Here is a 19,850-nt window from a genome sequence, read left to right as displayed (position 1 = left end):
TATTCATTAAACCGTGTCCCAAATGCCCCGCACACTTAAAATACTAAACATTAAAAATTAGAAAAAAAAATGATTTAGAGTGCTTAGGGAGGATCGGATAAATACAAAATTTAAATTTCATTTGTTGAAATTCACACAACCGAAGGCTCATTCCCGAGTTGAGGAGAGGATTTTTAAAAAAATTACTAATCTCTCAAAAATCAGGGATTCGCGTTCGTCATTACAGCAGCTCTTGGCTTAAATACATTTAAGTCCGAGCCTCGGCTCCCCTCCGAGGTGCGGGCGCGCAGGCGCGGGCACACACACGTGGACACACACACACGCACACGCGCCCGCCCACACCACCTTCCTTGTGAATAGCCTGCGGGATTTATGGGCTTCGCCACCACGGATTACTGTCAGGTGCAGAAAGCAAGCCTTTGTCCTTGGGCATTCCCCCCCCCCCCCCCCCCAATCCCGGATTTGAAGGTTATTTACCGACCACGTGAGCGCTGGGGGGCGGGGGGTCGGGCCCGGGAAACAAAGGCTGGCGGAGCGCGGCCGGTGTGGCTCAGAGACGCTCCGCAGCTCCAGACACACAAGTGAAATTAGCCCAGACCTGCCTCCGACCCAGAGGCTCCTCCAAGAGAAATCCTGTCCAAGCCCCGGTAAAGGCGTCGGCGCTTCCTGAGCCGAGAGAGCTCTCAGCCTGCGGGCCTGGCGGGGCCGGGTTCCTGGGCCGCCGGAGAGGAACGCGGCCCGGGTGGGTTGGGGCTGGGGGCGCCCCCTGGACAGGGCGCACGTTCCGAACGGGTGTACCGGTGAGAGCGAGTCTTTAGAGCCTTACAGCCCGCTCAGCAAATGAGAAACCGAGACACAGGCCCCCTTTCCCCCCGGGAGGAAGTACACACCCTTCCCCGCGGGAGAGGCCACGCAGGGAGCTTGGGACTGCTGACCTCCCACCCCGAGTGCCTGGCGCCCCAGGGCCGCCACCCGGACGCCTAGGTCGCTGCGCAGTTGTGGCCCCTTCAGGGCCTGATCGGCGCGTCTGTGGCGCAAAATTTCGTAAAAGTCAGTGTTCAAATATGTAGCGCTTTTTAAAGACAATTAAAATGAACCCATTGCAAAAAAACAAAAAACAAAACAACAACAAAAAAACACACCAGAAACACAATATTAAATTCTAAATAGAGACCGGATCCTCGCGGTGCCGTGCTGAGCCATTTTGGAGTCCGAGGGAAAAGGAAGATCCCACTACTTGACCCGGACACCGGCGGGTCTGCAGCGCAGAGGGAGGGGAGCGTGGGGGAGGGGACGGGGGTACGCTTCGGAAGTGGAGGCCCCCCCGGAGGCCCGGTAGGGGAGTGGAAGGCGGGGGTGGGGCGCTCTGGGGGCCGGGAGGTGAGAACTCCAGGGAGCCGCTCTGCCCGCAACAAAGGCCCAGCGGAAGGCCGAGCTGGGGGCGGGAAGGACCCCGCGGCGTCGGTGGCCTTCGCTGCCGGGGTCGTGCTTCCAGGCGGGACCCGGAAAGGCAGGCTCGACTCCGCTGCTAACCGCGCCGCGAGCGAGTCCTGCAGCCCCCACCCTCCGGCCCCCCCGCCCGGCGGTTAATTCTCACTAACAAGATTTGGCATGATGTCGGGCGAATAATTTTTGGCTTCTGGCGTGTCCCCACCGCGGCGCGCACAACCCCCTGCCAAAGGCGGCCTATGGGAAGTTAAATGCCTAAGTAAAACCGGGGGCGGGGAGAACGCTACACGACCTGGAAAGAGGGACGGACTCGCCCCCAGAACTTACTGAGACCTTCCCGCGTCAATTTCTCAGGGTCTAGCTTCTCACCAAATGTAGACCCTAATTGTCATTTCCCGAGAAAACAATGCACGTGTATGCAAGATGAGGTGAGGACTTTTCCGAAGGCCGAAAACGTCGCCCCCCCCCCCCCCACCGGGATTCAATAAACAGCTTTAGGAAGCGTGGACGGGAGTGGCACCCCTGCCTTCCTCCCTAGGAACAACATTCCGGCCATTAATGCCCGCCTCTGGGTCGTAAAGCAACAAACCCAACACCTCGCTATTACTGGGCTTCGGGGCAGGAGGGCTTTTCCCTTTCATCTAGGAAGCGGGGGCTCGCCCGCGTTCCTCGGGAAGCTCTAAGGCGGATTTCATGGCTTCGGATGAAAATCGATCACGCTAATGCAGAAGCGAACGTCTGCTGGGTCGCGCGGCTCAAACGACCGGCCGGGCGGCGCGCACTCCGAAAGTCGGGGCCGAGGACGTCCCCCGGCCGCGCCCGCTGGGCCGCGGGGCCACGGTCCCCTCTCCACTCCGGCGCGCGGTGGGGGACCTGCGAGGCCGCTAAAAGGGACGAGACCTCCCTACCGAGCCCCGGCCTCCCGCTAGGCCGGCTTCCCGGCTGGCCGTGCTCCGCACGCCGAACCCGCGTGGCCGCGGCGGGGTGCGCTGGCGGCACGGCGACCGGTGTCGGGCGGGCAGCGCGCCGCGGAGCCCGGGACCCGGCAGGCCGTGACCGGCGCCGCCGCCGCCGCGCTCCATTCACAAAGTCCCGGCGCCGCCGCTCGCCTGCCGGTCGGAGGCCGCCTCCCTCTTCCTCTAGGTCTCGGTTTTATGAATGGGCCTGACGGCGAGCGCCGAGCGCCCTGTTTACTCCGCTCTTTGTGACGTCGCGTTCCCATGACTGGGCGCCAGCGGCCCTCACTCCATTCACGCGCGGGGAGGGGGCGGAGGAGGGGCCGGCGGGGCGGAGGGAGCTGGGATGGGGCGGGGAGCAGGCGCGGGAGGGCGGGGGGAGGGCGCGAGCCCCAGGATGGCAAGAGGCTGGGCCTCGGGAGGTAGTAATGAATTTGCCCCCTCCCGGGGGAGAGCAGAAGAGCCTTAATACATCTAAAGCCAAAGAGGAAACTCTGGCTGGGGCAGTGCGCGGAGCTCCGGCTGCTGGTGGGTAGCAGCGGCCGGAACCGCAGCGCCGGCGGCGGCTACGGCGGGAGCAGCACGACCGGCAAAATACAACAGAGGCAACAACAGAAGGGAGCTCGCTGTTCTCTCCCGTAAACACACTCCGCTCCGCCGCCGCCTCCCCCTCGGCACCGCGCGCGGTGCTGCCTGGCGCCCGAGGCCGCTCGGACTGCTATGTAACCGCGAGACGGCGGGAGCGAGGGGACCGGGGAGAAGAGGTCCGCCCGTGGGAGGCTGTGGGGGCCAAGTTTGCGGCCACTTCGGCACGCGCTTCCCTTAGCCCCCGCTTGCCCCTTCCTGCAGCCCGGCTGGCCCAGGGGTCCTTTGCCTCCTCGCGTGCCCGGCGACCATGGTGACGGTGGAGGAGCTGCGGGAGATGGACTGCAGCGTGCTCAAAAGGCTGATGAACAGGGAAGAGAACGGCGGCGGCGCCGGCGGCAGCGGCGGCCACGGCGCCCTGGGGCTGCTGAGCGGCGGCAAGTGCCTGCTGCTGGACTGCAGACCGTTCCTGGCGCACAGCGCGGGTTACATCCGAGGCTCGGTCAACGTGCGCTGCAACACCATCGTGCGGCGGCGGGCCAAGGGCTCCGTGAGTCTGGAGCAGATCCTGCCCGCCGAGGAGGAGGTGCGCGCCCGCCTGCGCTCCGGCCTTTACTCCGCGGTTATCGTCTACGACGAGCGCAGCCCGCGCGCGGAGAGCCTCCGCGAAGACAGCACGGTGTCGCTGGTAGTGCAGGCGCTGCGCCGCAACGCCGAGCGCACCGACATCTGTCTGCTCAAAGGTAAACTCGGGCGCCAGGGCGCGAGCCGGAGGGGAGGTTCAGCGGGGCTGGGCGGCCTGGTTCGGCCAGCGAAGAAGTGCCCGGAGGGATTCGTGGCCGCGAGGATCCCCGCGCACTCTTTTGTGCGCGCTGGTGTGCATGGGTTTGCAGGGGTTTTGTGCGTTTGTGTATAAGTGTGAGCGCCTGAAGTCCCCAGAGACGGTGAGGGTGCGTTTCCTCTGTCACCTGCCCAGTCGGGAGTCTAAGGAGATTCTGCATTTATTTACCCTCACTGATCGTCAGGCCTTTTAGGCGAAGCGACCCCGCTGCGTTGCCCACCTAGAGTCCGGGTGTGTGTGTGTGTGTGTTTGTGTGTGTGTGGAGGGGTGCTTCCCAGTGCCACTGTGCGGGCGGGACCAGGTCAGGCCTGTTGTCTTGGCGCCTGGGCCCTGCGCCGAGTCCCGAGAACCCGAGAGGTGGGGAAGAGGGTGAAGGGTGCGCGCCGAAGCGGGAACCGCTCGGTGAATGCAGAAAGGCGGATCGGGTTGCGGACATTGTGCGGCGCTATCTGTGTCTCGTCCCCTGCCGCCCAACTCCTAGCTCCTCCTGGAAGGTGGCCAACTTCTCCCGCCTCGGGCTAGACCCCAGCTCCCGGAGCGGGGGGCGGGAGGACGGAGTATTCGGGGAACGCGAGATGGGACGGTGCCTCTTCAACTGAGGTCCAGGAGACGTACGACCTTTTGTTCAGAGCCGCTTCTCGACCATCTGTTGGCGGCGCGTGCTTGCTTTAAGCGGACCCTGGCGCAACTCTTCGGGGACGGGAGTTCTTGTCAAATCGGGAAGTCGGAAACCCCCAAAGGACCGCGGGCTAAGTGATCGGACGGACGGTGCGCCGACCGCACCTGCCCCGCCTGCTGGAGCCGCGGCCCTTGACTGTCCTCGCGCGAGGGGGAGCTGGCAGAACCCGGTGTGGGTAGGGGCGCCCCGGCCGCTGCGCCCCTGCCTCCCACCGCCGCATTCCGCGCATTCTTTCGCCCGCGTCCGGTCACTGCCTTCGAACCCGTGAGGCGCTTCAGACCCAGGCCTTTAAAGAGCCGCTCCTTTCCCTGCGGGCGCCCTTCGCCTCCTTCCTCCTTTCCTTTTCCCTCCGGACCTGCTCGCGGGAGAGGAAGGGGAGGTGGTGGCGGGAGGAGGGGCGGAAATCTCTCCCCGCCGTCCTTTCCAAAAAGCACAACAACCCGGCTGAGTGCAGGCGAGCCGGGTTTGCCCCTGCCGAACAGCGGGGGGCTTTGTTCTCGGCAGTTGTTTCCTGGCCATTTGACCTGTCAGCTGCTGGGGAAATGCTGCTGTTGACCTTCGGTTGAACTACTAAGGCGATTTTGCTGATTTTTCTGTTTCCGCGAGGGCTGCCTTTTGCACCTCCGAGGGAGCCTAATATTCCTTTCTTCTCCCCAAAGCGTTTTAAGAGAAAGTGCCGGGAAGGGGTTGCACCGAAAGGCCGGGCGCCTGGGACCCCGGGGCCTCGCCTGCCTGGTGGCCGAGCAGTGCCCGGGAGCCCCCGGCGGACGCACGTCCAGCATCCTCCCGCGCGGGTGTGGGCGGCGAGGCTGCCGAGCACGCCCGCCTTCCCCTACCCGCTGCCGGCGTTCGTGGCAACGGGGAGAGAAATTTCTCGGGGGCGATGGGCTCCTCGAGTGGCACGGGCTGGCCGGGGTGTTCTACGTGCAGCGCTGCCCTGGACTCTCCCCCATGATTTAGAGCCCAAGCCTGCGCCTTCCTTCGCGGGCCTCCGAAGCCAGGGCCTTTCTGGAGGTCGTGCAGACCCACGTGGAGTCTGGGTGCGTTTTGTTTTGTTTTTCTTCCTGGAAGAAATCCGGAGGGGATCGCCCCGGAGCAGCAGCTCGGGACCTTGGCCCTTGGACTAACGGGCGCGAGGACACTTAAGACCCGGCGCGGGAAGTCATATATTTAACGTTTCCTTCTCCGGCTCCTCCTTGGTCGAGCCGGGAGAACCCAGAGCCAGATTGGTTCGGACAGCCGGCCCCAGCACTAGCCTCTAGGCGCGACGCTCAGGCTCAGGCTCAGGCTCAGGTTCGGGTGAGACAGGAGCCTCTGGCTACAATGACAGTCTCCTCCAGGTAAAATGACAGACCCCTGGCTGTTGGCGAGGTCCCCGGCCAAAGGAAAAGGAGTCTTCTATGGGCTCTTTCCTCCCGAGGCTTGCACTGCTTCTTGTGGTCTGACCTGGTGTGGCAGGGAGGGCTTCCTACCAGGCTTCTCCAAGCCCACATCCTCGAGCGTCTAGGCCTGGGCAGCAGGTAGAAACAGTGCGTCTGCAGGAACAGGCCCGGGGAGGAGCCAGGAAAGGTTTCACTGTCTTCTAAGGAAAGGAGCCTTTGGGAGCAGCCTCCTATAATTCGGAGGGGTGGGTGGTGGTGATGGAAAGGGGCTAGATCACTAGCAATAGCAAAACGTCTGCCTAACAGGTTAACAGGGGCATTTCTGGCTGCTTCTCCTACATGTGCTAAGGAGAGGAAGTCTCAACACCGTTCCTCTTCCTCCTCTTGGCCCTCTGAGCAAAAAGGCATCCCTATTGAGGCTAAAAGGACCCAGGAAGTGTCTGCTCCCACAGGGCTAGAAGAGGAAAGCAAGGCTCCTAAGTTCTGGTGGAGAAAATGTACGTTCATAGGAGGGCACTCCCCTGGCAGGGAACTAAACGGAAGTGCTGGGGAAGGGGGGACATAAAGCCCTTTAGATTATCTTTAGTAGATGCTTTGGCTTGGCTGGTTGTGTTCCCATTGGAGTTGCTCATTTTACTTTTCACGTAATGGGACTCTGTGTAGGTCTCATTTTGTGAATATGGAGCAAAAGTGGGCAGACGTTAAGCCAGCGGAAGTCCCGAGTGTTGGTCTCTGACAACCTGTGGGGACAAAACGCAGTAGAGTATTTTCAGAAGTTACATTGTCCTTCCCAGCCAAAGGCTCTCTAATTCTCCCAGTAACTAACTAACTAACGGTCTTTCAAAATCTCAGTTTTCTCTTTCTGCCACTCACCACAGGCAAGAATTCACAGTTAAGAGTAAATGTTAGACTTTCCATTTCCTAATAGTATCCAAGGTTTGCTAAGAGCCATCACCTAAATCACTCTATTTTCTGGTGTTTTTGCTAGGAAAAGATTCTCATTGACCTAAACCTTTTTTTTTTTTCTTTCTTTCTTTCTCCTCTAAGTTTCCTTTATTTAAAATCCTGTAAGGCATTTTTAGGGAATGTTCAGAAATTTCAGTTTTTGAGATGTTTATTACAATACACATCTCCTTTGAAGTCCTTTTCTCTTTCTTTCATAAATCCTCCGATTGGGGTTATAAAGAACCCTGGTCATTAGAGAAAGACAAAGAGAGCATTTTCTTATGCTAATAGAGGGCATTCTTTGCCTCTCATACTTCTCCAGTAAGTCAGTCTCATGCAAAAGATTTTAGATATAACAACACTATTTTACTTTTCTCCTGTCTAAAATTTACCACAGCTCATGACTTCTGTCTGTTTTTATTTGAGTTCTGAGTTTAAAGTTGTCCCGGTATGTTTTGAGAAAGGACAATCAACTAGATAGTCCAGCTTCTTCCTCCAGGCTGGGACTCAAATATGCTCGAGTCCTAGGGCCTGACCATACAGATGGTGACATGACAGTTTCCAAAGGAAACAGGCAGCAGGGCCAGTGATGGAGTGGGGAGTGCTTGGCCAGCAGCCCTGCTCTCACTCTGTGCCTTTCTTGTCTCTCTCGGTCCCCAGTTGCCCAGCCCATCCTAGTCCCCCAGGTCAGTGGCGTTAAACAGCAACACTCCAGGGGGGAGGGGTATAAGTTTGCCAACCTCCTCCACCCAAAGAGAAACGGATTAGCTTTTCTTCCTACAAACAGGACACAATGCCCATGACAGCCAAGGCTTGAGGGCACCAGACTTACACAAAATGGTAGGTCTTATAGATATCTCTAACTTCTACTGCAGTTCATCAAAGAATGACAACGAATGAAGCAATCTCGCTGTTTTTTTTGCATCATTTGAACTGGATGCTTCCAACGAACAAAAGTAACTAAAGATGAGGTGTAGGGATAATCGAAAGTGAAAATTTGATCCTTACTAAGCCCATCACAGCTCCCTTGGGCTTGTCCTCAAGGCTCATAGGAGAGGTGGCCTGTACGGGATGGAGGCTTTTTTTTTTTTCCCTTTTTTAAGATTTTATTTATTTATTTGAGACAGAGAGAGCGGATGGGCTGGGGAGAGGCAGAGGCAGAGGAAGAAGCAGACTAGTTGCTGAGCAGGGAGCCTGATGTGGGGCTCGATCCCGGGACCCCAGGATCATGACCTGAGCCGAGGCAGATGCTTCGCCGACTGAGCCACCAGGCGCCCCGAGAGTGCCTTAAGGAGCACACTCTTAAGGAGCCAAGACATTCCTTTAAACAAATCAGAACATCTGAAACCAGATAGCCAGTTTCCTCACTGGGACGCAGTTGCCTCCTGACCAAGGCAGTTTGACAGGAAGAAAACTTCACTCTCCAATGGAAGGCAGCGGAAGCTCGCTTGCTGGACGGAGCAGATAGCCCAGAAGTTCTGGGAGGGACTGCAACCCAGACCCAGCTCCAATGCGTCATTGTCAGCCAGCTGGCTCAGGACCACGGGTCTGTGCCTGGGGTCCCAGCCCGAGCAGCTCACTTAGGCAAAACGTTCAGCACTGCTCAGGATTTACACAGGTGATTACGGAGTTAACCCCCACATCAAGGGAAGTTATCAAAGCCAGAGGACCCCAGACTTTCTTGCTGGGCATCAGCTGCCTTGTAGCGATAAGATGTCCCAGGAGACCAAGCCCTTGTCTGTCCGGGAGCCTGGTCTGTGAACGGGTGACATTGTATTGAGAAGGTAATGGAGAGAGTGACAGCCGTATTAAGATCCATGACCCCTGTCACCACCAAATGACTGGCTTTCCCCACACAGACCCCACTAGAGATCCTGCTGTGGTGATATGATCAGCACTACATCAGCCTGCCTCTTCTAGAACACTTTGATGCAGACTGTCCCAGCCCTGCCTGGACGCGCAGCCAGTGGGCCGTTCTTTGCAGTAAGCTGTGACAGTTGTGTTACTGTGTGAATGGGAGAGAAAGAGTGTGGAATTGAGCTATGGAGGTAGTTATTCCTCAAGAAAGTTGATCGGGGATGGTGTGGGGAGGAATTATATTCCTTTTCTTTCCTCTAGCCCCTCAAGTTTCAAAATTTAGATGAGAAAATGAGAGCTTTAAGACTAGAAAGTCTATTATTAAGAACACGGGGAAAACGGGTCAAAATTGCTCAGAGTATCTGTTATAGAATTACCTTCTGTTGGACACAGACGGAACAGGTGGAAAGTCATTGGTGTATGTGTCATACGATTGTATCCAGAAGCTCGAAAAGCAGATTTCAGAGACACCTGCTGTCAGCTCGTAGATTACAAATAAAGTTTGTGATATTTAAGATCACAAGAGTATTGGCACTTAGGGGCGCCTGGGTGGCTCACTTGGTTAAGTGGCTGCCTTCGGGTCGGGTCATGATCCCAGGGTCCTGGGATCGAGCCCTGCGTCGGGCTCCCTGCTCAGCAGAGAGACTGCTTCTCCCTCTCCCTCTGCCTGCCTCTCTGCCTACTTGTGCTCTCTCTCTCTCTCTGTCACATAAGTAAATAAAATCTTGAAAAAAATATATTGGCACTTAAAGATGATACGGTCTGAAATCCTGACATCATGACCCTGTAGGGATACAGACACACCTGAAACCAGACTTCTGTAAAATTCGATACCCCCTTTAAATGGAATGCATTCTAGACGTTTCTATTCTGTTATATCGCATTAAATAAAATGTGCTGATTATGACTTCTGAGTGACAACCTATAGTCTGAAAAGCCCTGGCAAGAAGCAGAGTTTGGTGAAATGTCAGGAGTGTCTTATTCAGATCCTTTCTGGTTTTGCCTGAAAATTCTGTGTCTTCAGCGGGGTGAAACCAGCAGTCTGTGGCTCCCCCAAGAAAAGGACCACCAGGAAGGCAGAGATGGGGACACAGCAGGGTGGGCTTCTGATGACCAGCCTAGCAGATGGCCTCGAGACCAATGGGCTGAATGTTGTCCCTCCCCTTACTTGGGGGTCTCCCTGAACCGCAGTTTTCTTTTCTGTGACATCAGGGCCAGTCACCTCAAGGGCTGCTGGTTGGACCCATGTTTGGGAAGAGCCTGGCACACAGTAAGCCTTTCCCCTAAACAGTGGCTATCATTTTTACTAACATGGTGCTGATGGCCACAGAGGACGGATACTCTCGTGGGGTGCGGGCGTGAGTGGTTTCCTAACTCGCAGGCTTCTGCCGCAGCACCCTGCCTGCCCATCATTGTGCGTTCTACTCATTGGACTGGTCCTGGACCAGTGCAGCTCATCGGCCTGCAAGAAGGACCTCCTTTGGTGCTGCTCCTTGTAATGGATCCTCCAAAGCTAGCAAGAGCTCAGGAGGGAAAAACCCTCTCATTGCTGCCCCTGCCCTGGGATGCTCCAGTCCCTTGGGCTAATCTGCTTTCTCACTCAGTTCCTTTCTGCCTGTTCTTTGAAGATCTGACAGAGCGAACTGACTTCAGTCGTAATGTTTCTGCCCCATTCTAATGCTGTCTTCTCCCACGTTCTGTACTGTTAGGAGAGGTCTGGGTGTGGGGGTGCGTGGATGACAAATGGCCCCCTCAAGCCTGGTCTGGCTCCCAGGTCACCTCTGTCCTGCCCAGTTGCCTGCCTGCCCCCTGCCCACCATGGCCCGGGAGTCCTCTGTCCTTTGCTGCTCTGAGGAGCCAGTGGACGTCCCCGATGGGGAAAGGTCCTGGACAGGGCAGTGCCTGTCCTGCTGTCCGATGACCAGATCTCAAGGCTGTGAGTGGAAAAGAAACCAGTAAAGCCTAGGAGGAGAAGGCTGTCCAAAGTCTGGGAAGTCGCCAGTAATGCTGGGTTCCCTCTTTGGCGCCAAAAGAGGAAGCCTTCATTATGCGTCTCCCCGAGGCCAGGCGCAGAGCACTGGTTGTCCCAAGTGGTCTTCGAGGCACACTGCCAGGCCCCGATGGTTCATCACATTTTACAGATGAGGGAGAGACTCAGAGAGGTTGCATGACAGCCCTAGGCTGCACAGCTGATGATTTCTTGGGTTGGGATGCAACCCAGACTGTGAGTCTGAAGGAGAATCCGCGGGGTTCCCTGCCCATACCTACTCAGCCATGGGAAAAACATTGTGTCAATCACTCTGAGGCCCCTCCCACTTCCCCTGCCCCGGGGGCAGGTGGGGTGATCCTAGGACCTCTGTGACCTTGCAGCCTGGCCCTGGGCCCCCTGGACTCCCCTGATCACTTGCCGTGGGCACTGCTAGTCTCCCTGTCTAGGTGATGAGCTTATGGAGGGCACTTGCCCAGGCCTTACATTTCTTTGAAAAAAAACCAAATGTATTTGGATAGCTCAAATTATGTACTATAAACAGAGAGAGTCGTTTGCTTAAAAATCTTCAAATCCTATAGAATTGTCTGGAGTAACAAGTAATGGCTTTGCATATGGGTGTTCACCACTGGTTTGTTGACTGGTCCATTTCCCCTTCTATCCTTCCAAGAGGGGAGGAAGTTTCCCGAGTCCTGTGTTGGGGCCACGCAGCTAAAGACATTGCTGGCTCTCCCTGCATTCTCTCTTCTCTACATTTGGGACAGCCGGGTTTGTAGCCTTATCGGGAAAAAGGGGTGCCGATGGGTAGGAGGGGTGCCCCTGAGCTAAGATGACCAGGAGGGCCACCGACTTGCCTGACACTGCCTGTCCTGGCCCCTCCGAGCGGGTTTTCCATCCGGGGAGGCTGGTCATTGTGACTCAGCAGCAGCCAGGCGGGTGACCAGGGATGCAGCCCTTTCTATCCCAAGGGAGGGCGTGGAGGGGAATGCAGGAGACTGGGGCTCAGAGGAAAAAATGTCTACCGTGTTTCTGGAAGCCTCATGATGCAGCGAAGAACTGTTTCCCTGCCTCCGCAAAGCAGTGTTTTCTGGGGGCGGGGGAGTGGGCTTCGGGCAAGTCATTGACTCACCGTCACATGTCTGCCTGTTGGAAGGTTCCCACGAATGGTTCCAGGGCACACTGGCCCCACACTGCTTATACCCAGACGTTTAGCCGTTACCTACGTGACTGTTGGGTGAACGGGTCCGTGAGAGGGGTCGTTCCACAACGTGCAGGCCCTACTGACTTGACTTATGATCCACCGTGGGTCCTCCAGAAACTGCAAAATAAAAAATACGGACAGGGCCAAACGCGGACAGTAGACGCTGAGTTGCTCACCAAGGCACGTCCCATAGCTCCCAAGTGAATCCGATCCTGGTCAGGCGTTTGTCTCCGCCGGGTGTCTCCCTGCCCCTCTGCCTATCTACATCTCTGCCCACCCCCGGTCAGCCCGCGCTCTTCTGCTCGTCCCTAACACTATTCCAGAGAAATTGGCTTTTTATCTCTTTTTGCTTAAAAGACCTCCCTTCCCCGGAAGACGATCCCACAGATAACCATTCCAGAGCTTAGCAACTCTCAGGGCAGGAAATCCTGCCTTGCCCCAAACCTGCATGTAGCAAGAGGGATTTATATTTAAGCCCGTTTCCTCTTATTCTGGCCCCTTGTTGATGGAACAGCTGTTCGTGCGGCCGGGCGACTGGCATCTGTTCTGTTACCGAGATCCAGAGGGGCTAGTGCCAGGGTAATTTTTTTTTCCTTCTCTCCCACATTCGAGAACCTCTCCAAAGGAAAGGCTGGAGTTGGGGGGATGACAGACTTCATTGTAGGTCCCAGGGCTCGGCACCTCTGTGTTCATGGAGACCCACAGTGGCCATCCTGTCTTCTGTGCTGTGTCATCACCCTAAGAAGCTGCTGTGGAAGGTCCCTTCTGGCATGCTCCCCCGCACGACCCCCTTTCTGCATCTGCATCCCGAACCTAAGTCTTGTTCCTAAAACTTTCCTTCCAGCCTTCAGGATGAAGCCGGACCAAAGGGGGCTCTCTGTAGGCTCCGTAGTCATTATCTCTGGGCCCACAGCGCCACCTGGTGGCCAGTGTGGATCCAGCCAGCCCCTGCTTCAGAGCCGTTCTCCGTCTAGGGATAGGATTCAAGTACTTTCTGGTTTTCTTCTGGCTTAGTGACCCCGTTAACCGGAACATGTTTCTCTTTCACAGGTGGCTATGAGAGGTTTTCCTCCGAGTACCCGGAATTCTGTTCCAAAACCAAGGCCCTGGCAGCCCTCCCACCTGCTGTGGCCCCCAGCACCGCTGAATCCTTGGACATGGGCTGCAGCTCCTGCGGAACCCCGCTGCATGACCAGGTAGACTCAGGGCCTAGAGCCCGGGAGGGAGGGGCAAGGGGGCTTGTTTCCAGGATGCGGCTTTTCATGGGTTGGGGATGCAGTGCCTCAGTTTGGGGAGAAGGTAGTTGAACCCCAAGTGCTGGATGGGGTGTTAGGGAGGGTGCATTTGTTCCTGGGAATTCTTCCCCTTCCCTCTTATTAGCCTCACTCGGAAAAATACAAAGACGTAACTTTCTGGTTAGCCTCTCAAGTTACGTGCAGATGGGCAAGGGTTGCTGAAATCAGACGTGTGCTAACTGCTACAAAGAAAGCCGAGAGAGCACCCTCTTTGAAGGCGCTGCCCAGGGACCTGAGGGCCCCCCTCTGTGTACAGCCCACTGTAAATGCCAGTGGACATACATGGTCGGCTCTCCCTCCCCTAAGGAAACCAGCTTAAGCTGCCGTATTCCTTATGAGCTGACTCCTTCTAGGCCTTCGGTTTAGATGGACGGGGGTGAATTTATGGGGTCCAGCAACTCTGCTCCCAGATCCCAGATCTTCTGACTTGATGTGACTCAGAAAATGTCACGAATTTAAGCCGATGTTACCTCATATTGCCAAGGCCCCTCCTTTTGTCTGTGAGGCTGGTAACACCTGTTTTTAGTGTGCCACCTGGAGATGTATCCGACCCAAGAAGTCCCCACATCACACACCAGATAGCCTGGCCATTAGTAGGTGTAGATGAATGTCGCCAACGCAAGGCCCGCGTGGCATCTGGTATCCAGGCAGAGGCGGGCGACTGGAACCGGCGAGTGGGGCCCACCAGGCTTTACCATCCTGGCTTCTCAGCTCACAGCAGAGCTGAGTAGAAAGGCTAGAGAAGCCTCTTGGGTCTGCCATTTGCTGGGAGCCCCAGCAGGAGTAAGGGCAAGGCTGGGAGGGCCATGTCCCCCGGCGTTCTCCCCAGGGCTTGTGAAAGCCCGCCTCGGACAGGCTCCCCCTCCTGGTCCCCGTCCTTCTCCTCCTGACTGCCTTCTACTCACCATGCCCGGGGGGCCTTTGCTTCCCGTTTCTGGTGCAGGGGGGTCCCGTGGAGATCCTTCCCTTCCTCTACCTCGGCAGTGCCTACCACGCTGCCCGGAGGGACATGCTGGACGCCCTGGGGATCACGGCCCTACTGAATGTCTCCTCTGACTGCCCGAACCACTTTGAAGGACACTACCAGTACAAGTGCATCCCGGTGGAGGACAACCACAAGGCAGACATCAGCTCCTGGTTCATGGAGGCCATCGAGTACATCGGTAGGTCGGCGCTGGGGTGCACGCCCAGACGGGAGGCTGGGAGGGAGCCACGAGTCCTCCCTGCTGAAGGAGGGACTCAGGCAGCGCTGTCTCCAGGGCATACCCATTTCCCCTCTGCCTCTAAGGGAGGCCGGCCCCCTAGATGCTGTTGGGGGAGGAGAATAGGAAGACGGACTCCCACTCCTCTGCTCTTAGCCTAGCCAGCCAACAGCTTCTTCCTTGGCCATCTCCGTCTTCCTTATCATCATCTAGATGATAAGGCTTTGGGGATTGGGGAGGAAGACAAAAAGGGAGAATGGGGTCATTGTTTTGTTTCTGCAAATGGAAATCCTTGAGGTACGTTGGGATTTCACCCGCTTGAACCCGGGTTTTTTCCTAAGCTTAGTGCATTTGTTTGGTGAAGTCTCAAAAATAGGAATCCTAGAGTCCCTGGCAGTGGGCTTCTCCCCGCCCCCTCCTCAGCTAAGGCTGTTATTCCTCGAATAGGAGTGCCCCTCCCCCAAGACTCCTCAGAAGCCCCCCCCCGCCCCCCGGTCCCCTGCCCAGTTGGGCCATCCCGCCCCAGCGCGCACCTGCCCGTACCTGCCGCCCGGTGACCCCGGGGCGGGCGCGCGCAGGGCACTGACGGCGCCGCGCTCTCTGCCCCAGATGCGGTGAAGGACTGCCGCGGCCGCGTGCTGGTGCACTGCCAGGCGGGCATCTCGCGCTCGGCCACCATCTGCCTGGCCTACCTGATGATGAAGAAGCGGGTGCGGCTGGAGGAGGCCTTCGAGTTCGTCAAGCAGCGGCGGAGCATCATCTCGCCCAACTTCAGCTTCATGGGGCAGCTGCTGCAGTTCGAGTCGCAGGTGCTGGCCACGTCGTGCGCCGTGGAGGCCGCCAGCCCCTCGGGGCCCCTGCGGGAGCGGGGCAAGGCCACCCCCACGCCCACGTCGCAGTTCGTCTTCAGCTTCCCGGTGTCGGTGGGCGTGCACGCGGCCCCCAGCAGCCTGCCCTACCTGCACAGCCCGATCACCACCTCCCCCAGCTGCTAGGGCCGCGGGGAGCCCCGACCCGACCCCCCACCGCCGGCTCTCCGCGGGGGCCGGCGGGGACTGTTGGCGCGAGAGCCCGGCCGCCAGGCTCCCCCCCGTGCCCTCCTGCGGGGCCAGCTAGAATGGCAATAAGGACTTCGAATCCACCTTATGAGCCCACAACACACTCCAGCCTAGAGCAATAACGGCTGCCTCCGCGGGCAGGGAAGACCTCGGTTTGGTTTGTGCGTCCGTGTTACTTTTCAGATAGGAATTTCTTACCTCATTTTTTTAAGCAGTAAGGCTTGAAGTTATGAAACCCACAGATCCTGGCAAAACGTGCCCACCCGGTTTTATTGAGGCGGGGGCACGGGGGTGGGAAAGGGACAAAAAGAAAACAAGTTTGCCAGAAGTGCCTGGTTCTGTGTGCTTCCTTCTCTTTTGTTCTTGTAACGGGTTTTGGTTGCGGTTCTGTTCTTTAAAGAAATCTTCCAGGAGATGGTTTTCCTTGTGAAGTCACCAACAGGTGGATAATGATGCTTAATAATAAAATAAAAGTATTTATTACGAAGTTCCTCAGAGTATGTAAGTGCAAGGAGCCTAGGGATGATGGTGAGCTTAGGGTGTATTTATGTCCTGCCAAGGTCAAGGTGGTTAGGAGGCGGATGGTATCTCCCAGGTACGGACCAGGTAGCGGGAGCGTCAGTGGGCACTGGTTGCCACTGAGAAGCAGGCAGAGTGGGGTGGCAGGAGGAAGAAAGGAAGGACCTGCTTTCTGACTTCTCTGAAGCTGGTTCCCAGGCACAGGGGACACAAAAGCGGCTCTAGGTCCCAGTGACACAGCCTTTTCTTGAGATCAGTGATTTAATTTGGCGATGGGAGCCTCTTCTCACAGACCTGCGGGAAAAACTCGTCTATCCTCTGGGATAAGTGCTGTGTGGTAAAAGGTGCTTCTGGAAAATTCGGTGCAGCTGAGATTGTCCTACATGGAGTGAGGCCCTCAGGGCAAGCGTCTAACTAGAGATGAACCGGACGGGAATCCTCTGGTAATTGGGAGCACGGTCTTGTCTTCTGCACACTTCCGTATTTGTAACGTTAGAGGGACGTACAGCAGCCAGTTCTTGTCTTCTTGAAATTCGTGGTGTAGCCGAATATTTTTCAAGGCCCTTCCTTGAATAAGAAGAGGGGATTGGATATCGTGTTTCCCGTCTAGAACGGAAGACAGTGCGAGTGAGGAGCTGGCTAGACCCTTCACTTCGGAGCTGGCTGCGGGGCTGCTTTCCTGGGCACCCTGGGCATCCTTTGCTCCCATTTTGGAATCCTTCTTGGGTTAATGCCATTTTAAGGGGCCTTTCCAAATGGAGATAAGGCTCTTGGAGGGAGAAGGATGTTTGATGTGGATTGGGCTTGGGGGGGGGGAGGAGGGAAGCTACGTGTTACTTCATTTGTGGTAGTGTGGAACAGTGTTGTTACAGAGTGCGCCTAGAGGTATTTGCAGACTTGTCTAGAAATGAGAGCATGTTTGTTTTGGGGGGTTTTTGGTTTTGTTTTTTTGGTGTTTTTTGTTTTGTTTTGTGTTTTGGTGTGTTTTTTGGTTTTTTTTTTTTAGCCCCTTGTGAGTCTAGATCGAAATGAACATTCTTTTCTTGCTCATCCATAAATAACTTCAAGCCTCGATGTCAGAATAGCGTTGGAATGCTCTTTCTCATCCTGGCATCCCAGACAGGACCAGGTTCCTTACATTTCCTTCCATAAACATGAACCTGTGTTGGCATCACTCATCCTGCCTTTGTCAAGCCCTGTCTTTGGGTGAGGCCGGAGTTCCCGGTTCCTGTTTTTAGAAAAGCCAGAGGCCCCCTCCATCCCTGGCTGCTGCTTGGCTGAATAGGTAGGGGAGAGGTGAGGGGTTGAAGTTCCCAGACAATGGACCTATTTAGAGATGGCGAGGTTGGCCGTTCCATTTTTTTCTTGATTCCTAGAAGTTGCTCTGTGTTTTGTGATGAGTGAGGTCGAGCGAGTTCTGCAGCTGCGAGAGCTCTGGGTTCCAAAAGCAGACAGACCTTGGGGGGCAGGGGGGAGGGGCCTGTGGCGAGGGAAGGGCAGCCAGCCTGGAACAGACTCACTTTCTACAGAATAAGTGTACAGTTGCCAAAACCAGTGTGTCCTGCTTTCCCAGACTGGATTCCAACCACACGGACAATCGGAGCTCAGGACCAGCCCCAGACATGTCTTTCCCCTGCTTTCCAATTCAAGTTTTCTGTCACCGTGTCAAACTGCTATTTATAAAGCCATTTTCTTTGTACTCGGTAACAGCCTGAGTCCCAGAACTCTCAGAGATAAAATAGGAAATTAGCTTGATCGGAAAAGGGGATTTTTTTTTTTTTTTTTTTTTTTGGTCATAATTCTGCCATCAAGAAGCCTCTTTGATGACTCGAAATAACTCTGTAATGAAGACACCACTACAGGGTCAGCTCGAATGGCCAGGTGGATTTCAACCGGCATCTCTCCCGTGGAGTCTTTTCTGGTGAGGCAAAAGTCCTAACGTCCAGAAAACATTGCCACTTGCCCTGATCCTGTCAGAGGTGCTGTTGGCTACCTGGATCTTCTCTAGGGACCAAGGGATGCGGTCGGCTCCCTCCTGGAATTCTGTGGGACCCAGAGATGTTTGTGGAGCACTGAGGGTCATGGACTTGACTTTGCCATGGAGGAGTATCAGGCTGAAGCTGCCGTGAATGGTGCCTGAGCACTCGCAGCTCTCATCCTTTCCTCCCGAGGCCGTTTTGCCAGGTGCTTGTTCCAGCTGGATTCCAGAGTTTTCAACGAGGTTGAGAAGCCATGAGAGAAATTCTAAGAGTCTGGGAAAGTGGGCAGAAGGCAGGTAGGATGGTCGATTCGGATGGGACTTGGCCGCCAAGCCCATTGTATTAAAGCAGTGGTTCACCTTGGCTGTCCATTGGCGTCCACTGGGGACTTTTGAAAACCTTGCTACCAGGCTATCCCAGGGCAATGAAACCAGGATTTCTGGAGCTGGAACCCAGGCATCCGTATGTTCCAAAGCTCCCCTGGTCTTTCCATGTGCTGCCAAGGTGGAGAAAACCGCCTTGCTCTCTGGAGGGCAAGGTGCTGCTGGAGGGGGGTCTTAGTGACACAGAACTCACTGGTCTCGGAAACCACAGCTAGGGGTTTGTCCCTGGCTTGGCAGGTTCCTGCTGCCCATCCCAGCCCAGTGGAGGGACAAGATCGTTTCTCTCAGGAGCTCAAGGAGCAGGTGACCTTGAACGGCAGCAGATGTGTGGAGCGTTGTTAGGGACCTGAATATGGTGTCTGGTTGTTGGGGTTGCTCCTTAAATGCTCCCTGTCTAGCAAGGAAGATAATGGGGCGTTATTCTTGAAGATGCCCTTGTCCCCCAAGAGCACCCTGCCTGTCCTCAGAGCTCAGGAGTCAGATGAGGGAGAGGCTTCTTCAAGACAGAGCGATGCAATACTTGTAACTTTTGTAAATAGCCCCGTCTTTCAGAGTGATGTCATTTCTACATTTGATAATGCTTGTACTTCTGTAGGATGTATATAGTTTAGGGGGTTATTTTTTGTTTGGTTTCGTTTTTTAGAAGAGTCAACATGTCTTTTTATTTATTGCCTGACAAAGATCATTTGAAGGAAAATAAATACATTTTCAACCATGTCTGGCCTGGTTTATCTTTTCCTTGGAAACGGCACTGCTGTGATGGCTTGGAAGGGAGCGAAAGGAGGTCTGGGGCGTTGGATGATCCTGTGTCCTTCATGACGGTGATGGTAAGATGGTGGCTAGTAAAACCAATGGCCCTGTTTTTGCTCCCTGACCACCACCTGAAGATAGTGGGGGGAACAGGCTCATCTGCATCTTTAAGAACCTGGTTTCTCTGGGACAATAAGAGACAGGGAGTGTCCTTCTTCTGACCTATTTTGGTCCAGGCACAGGATGGAGTCACAAGAATGGCTCTTTTGTGGGAGAAGTCAATCAAACAGCCTAATCACAAGGTGATTAGGGCTATAGTAGGAGAATATATAAGGCATTATGCCCGCTGGGACACCCCACCCCACCGATAACAAGGGGTCCTGCCTGGCTCACACACACAGACTCTTAGGAAATTTTAGTGACTTCGTGTTTCATCAGGATCATGGAAATTAGCGATATTTTAAAGGCCAGATTGAAACGATACATGGATGCAAGTCAGTGGCCCCTCAGTGCTGCTCTGATTCCACTGGTACAGATTTTCCAAACTAAACTGAAAACATATCCGTAAACATGCATCTCCCCTGAATCACCATTAATTTAACCTTCTGGAAGAACTAGCCAGTGTGATCAGCCCATGGAAGAAATGAGGTATATGATTTGAAAAGTTGGGAAGCCAAATTGTTTGCAGATGAAACGTGTCAGAAGAACACAAGAGAATCAACTGAACGACCGTCAGAAAGAGGAGAAGTCAGTGAGTGCTTGACTGTAACATTAATAGGAAA

At 55.5% G+C, this 19,850-nt stretch overlaps 1 protein-coding gene across 1 annotated transcript; it reads left to right on the top strand.

The window, feature by feature from the left end:
- Positions 1-2,885: 2,885 nt before the first annotated feature.
- On the top strand, positions 2,886-19,012 carry DUSP4 (dual specificity phosphatase 4). Its single transcript, XM_045998220.1, has 4 exons — positions 2,886-3,733; positions 12,933-13,078; positions 14,121-14,340; positions 14,989-19,012. Exons 1-4 carry the CDS (start codon positions 3,301-3,303, stop codon positions 15,372-15,374), a joined length of 1,185 nt encoding a protein of 394 aa, XP_045854176.1. The 5' UTR covers positions 2,886-3,300; the 3' UTR covers positions 15,375-19,012.
- The last annotated feature ends 838 nt before the right edge of the window (positions 19,013-19,850 follow it).

This window comes from Meles meles, chromosome 2 (assembly GCF_922984935.1).
Source record: "Meles meles chromosome 2, mMelMel3.1 paternal haplotype, whole genome shotgun sequence".
NCBI lineage: Eukaryota > Metazoa > Chordata > Mammalia > Carnivora > Mustelidae > Meles > Meles meles.
Note: the sequence above shows the minus strand (reverse complement) of the source record. Positions and strands in the feature narration are given on the sequence as shown.